This window comes from Mustela nivalis, assembly GCF_964662115.1.
Source record: "Mustela nivalis genome assembly, chromosome: X".
Classification (NCBI taxonomy): domain Eukaryota; kingdom Metazoa; phylum Chordata; class Mammalia; order Carnivora; family Mustelidae; genus Mustela; species Mustela nivalis.
The window spans coordinates 35,991,838-35,997,157 of record NC_139040.1 but is presented as its reverse complement, the minus strand read 5'-3'; the positions used below and the strand labels follow the sequence as shown (position 1 = coordinate 35,997,157).

Below are 5,320 nucleotides of genomic sequence, written 5' to 3'. Positions count from 1 at the left end.
ATTTTTTTAAGTAAGCTCCATGCCCAACGTGTGGCTTGATCTCATAACCCTGAGATCAACAGTCACATGCTCTACCAGGCACCCCTAGGTCTTCTTTATTTCAGCGCTAAAATTTCCTGGTTAAGCCAGAGCAGCAGTTCTCATCTTGGCTGCAATGTGAGAGTCACTTGGGAGCTCTTAAAAAATACCAGTATTTGGACCCCACCCCAGACCAATAAAATCTGACTCTCCAGAGTGGTTTCCAGGCCCCTACTATGGAGGTTATGATTTAGGAATTCTACTTTGGGGCCCTTGGTCTTTATTTTATTAAGTACCTTGGGTAAATCTTATGACCAATTAGTTTGGAAAATACCATCCTAATCTAACCTAGCTATTAGTTGCTGTACAGTGATCTGAATTTTTCCTTTCTTTAATAACCATTTACCACTTAGCAAAAGGCATGCAAATTGAAAACTCAGGATATCATTTTAAAACTACTTTGCCCTTAACAAACATTTTTGCAACATGTCCCTTAATTTGTATCCCAAAAGAAATTGACATCTGTTTCTCTTAGATACCTAAATCTTCTGTTTTTGTTTTTGATTTTCAGGTGTATAAATCTGTTGAAGAATCTTAAGAGTCAAATCTTCTGAGCCTGGACAGAGTGCTGCGGGTATCTCTGAGGTCTCCTCCTTCTGAGAATTACCCAACACGTTCCTCCAGCCTACAGTGAGGGACGTCAACACACGTTCTCTCGACTTACAGCCCTCAAGCCGTGGCAGCTGGGCAGGAACCTTACCTGCTCCATCCTGAGGGGAGACTCTGAGAGACAAGAAGGGTGAAAATTCAGATATGCTGAGCCTGAAATACACAAAATCCTTTAGAAAGTCTCCTCACAGAAGAACCCAGTTAAATCCACGTGATTAGTGTGCACACTTAGATGAACCGTAGGTAAAAGAGAGAACCTTTCTCCTACCATCAAAGTAGAGTAAAAGCCTGATATCACACTCTGTGATCTCTTGTGCCCATACCAGTATTATAGAGCAGTTTCACCATTATTTGTTTTAATCAGTATGCGAGTAGGACTGTGGAAAATAAGAGTTATTTATATATATATTTTTTAATGATTAAGAATTTCTGACAAAACCTATTGAGGGATAGGGGTGCTGGACAGAGTGTGGCCATTGCCAAATTAGAACATCACCATTTTCCTGCTTGTGCACCACTGACTTGGTTCAAGTCGTAACTGCTTTGCGTAAGATTATTAGAACACCTCCAGTGTATTCAGAGACGGTCTGAGTGACTGTGGAATGCCTTGAGGGCAATAGAAGGCAAAGAAAAACAGATACCCACAGAAGTCTTGAGTGATGACGGAGGTGCATTTCAGGTACCATGGAAATCTCACTGGCCGGGCCCATTTCCCCACCCTGGCAACAGAGGTCGACACCACCTCAGATAAGTATTCCAACCTCTACATGTATGTGGGCTTATTCCTGAGCCTCCTGGCCATTCTCCTTATCCTGCTCTTCACGATGCTCCTTCGGCTCAAACATGTCATCTCACCCATCACTTCTGAGAGCACCGAAAGTGTCCCTCAGTTCACAGATGTAGAAATGCAGAGTCGAATCCCCACTCCGTAAAGCCAGGCTGACGACAGGCTTTAGTGGATCTCAGTAAACCCTTGGATGTTGATGTCGGGGAAAGTTTATTTTGTTGCAGGTGGCTTCTCGTGTAGGGAAATCAACAAGTTGTTTATTGAATAAGCTGTTCATGGTTTGTGTGTGTGTGTGTGTGTGTGTGCGCGCGTGTTGTTCTTTATCTTGATTCTGCTTGTGGGATATCTAAAAGGCTTAAGACTCATTCTGTGCCAGGAATAAAGGAAATGGCAGCTGGTTGGGAGGGCAGGTTGCCATAGTAACCAAAGAGAGCCTGGGCCCTGAGCAAACCTCAGACCACAGAAATTCATATGCAGCTATTGTAAAAAACACAGGATCCCTGGAAGTTCCGAGAACAAGAAAGATCTGCTTTCACGGGGGTTAATGGTTCAAAGAGAGTACCCCTGAGAAAAGGACAAGCTTTAATTGAGCACTTGGACCCTAAAGACTGGCCTCTGCTGACATGAAGCTAATTCATGTCAGAGGTTAATAGAAGGGACCACAAACCCTTTTCCCAAAGAAACTATGATTTTATCATCCAAGGCCATTGGGTTTGTCCCAAACCAAAGAAGAGATTTAAAGAAACTGTTGATGTTTAAAGAGCAAGTTTGCAGAAAGAAGCTGCTAGTCAACAAATTCATTTAGAGAGGGAAAATGTGCATTTTATATCCGTGTTATTACTATTACTAGACTTTCAAAAACTTAGATAATTGCAGATGTATTACAAAAATCCGGAATCATGAGCTTCCCCCAAACCAAGTGAAAAGTAAGTCCAAATGTGGTCATGACAACGAAACTTCCATTATACGTGCAGTTTCTTTACCTTTTTCCTCCCTCCCTGTCACGTTCCAGGATTGAGTTGCACCAAAATATGAATTTTGTTTAAAGATGGCCCTGGCAAAAAAGACCCAACTAGACTTTAAAGCAGAAATGAAATAATCTTGGTATTCTGTCACTGTATGATTGTGGCTTTGGACAAAACATTCAAGCCTCTGGGTGCCAGGTTTTTTTTTTTTTTTCCTGAAAAATGATCAGAGAGCTATTTAGTCACAGGGCTCCTTTTAGATCTGAGTGTAAGAAAAAGACAAAGGAGGAAAAGACTAAACACCACCCTCCTGCAAATCCTTATTAAGATCAATGTCCTCAAATGTCACATTTGTCTTTCCTGGAAAAGGCGTTTCCCTTCCTGATCCCTGCCAAAAGAGGAAGTGTTTCGCTTATTACCTATAAGAAAAATATATTTTTAAAAAATTCCACTCCCATAAGTAGCCTAGTATGCCAATAGTACAGAATTTGATTTTTTTAAAAAACGAATGTTCCAAAAGGGAACCAAAGGAGATGAGTCCTGTTTACAAATTAGAAATGAGAAGGCAGGTCATCTACTTGCCGCCGCCAAAAAACGAACATGCACATTGTCAATTTCTACCTGCTTAAAATAATTCTACCCGCCTTAAAAAATAGTTCTCTCTGGCCCCTAAAGGGGGGTCATCAAATGTCACAGGGTGTTCCCTCGGGAACTGCGGGTGTGGTGAGGGAGAAATGGTCTGGACTGGGTTAATGCGCCCTCCGTCAGACACACAGCTCTCTCTAGTCTGTTACCAATTTAGATTGGCCCCTTTACTCTGATCTAAATCTAGCTTTGGTGGTGAAATTCCCAAGTGCTTTCTACTTTTATACAGAGTCATTTGCCAATACTCTTCTCTCCAAGGGGCTGCAAAGTGTGAAATCCCCACATGCAGAGCTAAACTTAGCAGCAAGTCTGCTGCCTCTGGCTCACTTGTTACAATAAGCGGACCTTGAGAATTGGCAGCTGATTTCTGCACCATTCAGAAGAGATCGGCAGGCAGGCTAAGACTCCAATAGGGCATGTACTTCCCTTTAGGCATTATGTTTTCCAAAACGCATAGTGACGCTTATATTATTACATTTGGTGGTTCAAGTTGTGTCTGCCTTCAAAGCCAGACTCCACATACCCTTCAACATTTTAGTTCTTAGCAGCCTTACATGGACTTCATCGAGGGCTGGCAATGTTTCCCACAATTTCTTAAGGACATAAATATCCCCTTGCTCCAGGCTCTCTCTTTTGCACTTGCAGTATTTGAATGCACTTTACCGTTAGGAAGTCAGTGGCTGGATAACATGAGGGAACTTATGAGACTTTCAACAGCAGTGACTAGCAAGATACTCAATATCTTGTTCCCAGAGCTGATGAAAAGACAGGCTACAAATTCATTCCTGTCCACCTGACCTCCTGAACCCTAATTTCTGGAGCTTAAAACTGCTCTTTAATCACTGACTTGGATGAAGAGTCCTGATTTATGATTAGGTTACTCACCTGGAAAACAACCACCCTCTTTCATCACAACTTCCCCATGGGATCCAGATCTTCACTGAGCATTAACCAAAACCCACAGCACAGTTGCACTAAAATGGTGAGCTAACCAATGCCCCCCCACGCAATTTCTAGTGATAACATAAATGGAGCTGCATCTAAGCAGATGTGTCATTATGGTGACTCACATGGTACTTAATCTTTAGGAAAATAAACCGAATGTTTTCATCATAGCAAAATTACTGTAAAGACAATAATTTTTCCATTTGTATTAATTTTATTCTACCCCTCGATATATTCATTAACATATATTACTACTCAAAGAGGCAGCTAGAGCAATCAGTGGGCATAATTTGAATTTATCCATCTATCCAAAATGCAGACTTGGCAACTCCCTCCCCCATCCCCACTCTCCAAAAGTTGCATAATAACCTAAATGTATATAAACAGGTTATTTATGTGTAGATGTACTCTGTTTTAAGGTGAAAGAGTGATTCTTTACTTTTTATTATGCGGGCCCATAGGAAATTGTCATTTCCATAGGTCAAAAGTGCTCAACTCTCCACAATTTCATATAATTCAACTTAATAAAAAGAAGACTCACATATGAACTTTCTAAATGGTACACTCTCCTAATACGTTTAAAAGTAATTCAATTTCTAAAAATGTACTTTGAATACATTTCAGAATCATGGGTTGTATAAAACAAGGTATATTGTAAAAAGATGTGTGTATTATGTATCAGGCAGGAAATATTAAGGTTAATCAAGTAAAGATGGGTTCATCCAGCCTAACCTTTCTATCCATGCCAAATCTGAAGCTTTGGACTCATAAGTGACTTTGACCCCACTGTACTTACTACGTAGGTCAGAGAGGTCCACTTGATTCAATGAAATGGCTATATTTAGTAATACATTTATTCACCTGCATTTGTAGTAAAGGAACTTTTTTTAACAAAATGAAGAACTGTGTAAAAAAAATTTGGTTTCTTTTGTTTGAAGTTGTCAATATTTCAGATAGATTCATATGGTAGAAAAACAAACCTAATATTTCAATTATTATTTAGCATGTCATTTTTGATCCCTGGAAAATAAACTTCTTGGTTTGCTGATAACACATATCTATTGTCTGAAGAATGTAAAGAACATTAGTCTCTTCACTCTGATATAAATTGGAACAGCTGCCAATTTGTGGAGTTTGTAAATTTTTATTTTTATTTTTGAGAGAGAGTGAGAACGTGCGCACTCAGCACATTGCCTGACTCAGGGCTTGATCTCATGACCTGGAGATCATGACCCGAGCCCAAATCAAGAGTCATACACTTAACTGACTGAGACACCCTGTGGGATTCATA

The 5,320-nt window shown here is 40.3% G+C and overlaps 1 protein-coding gene across 1 annotated transcript; it reads left to right on the top strand.

Annotated features, from left to right (window-relative positions):
* The first annotated feature begins 1,215 nt into the window (after window positions 1–1,215).
* SERTM2 (serine rich and transmembrane domain containing 2) lies at window positions 1,216–1,739 on the top strand. The gene has a single exon (XM_082716799.1). It carries the CDS (start codon window positions 1,347–1,349, stop codon window positions 1,617–1,619), a length of 273 nt encoding a protein of 90 aa, XP_082572925.1. The 5' UTR covers window positions 1,216–1,346; the 3' UTR covers window positions 1,620–1,739.
* Window positions 1,740–5,320: the final 3,581 nt, after the last annotated feature.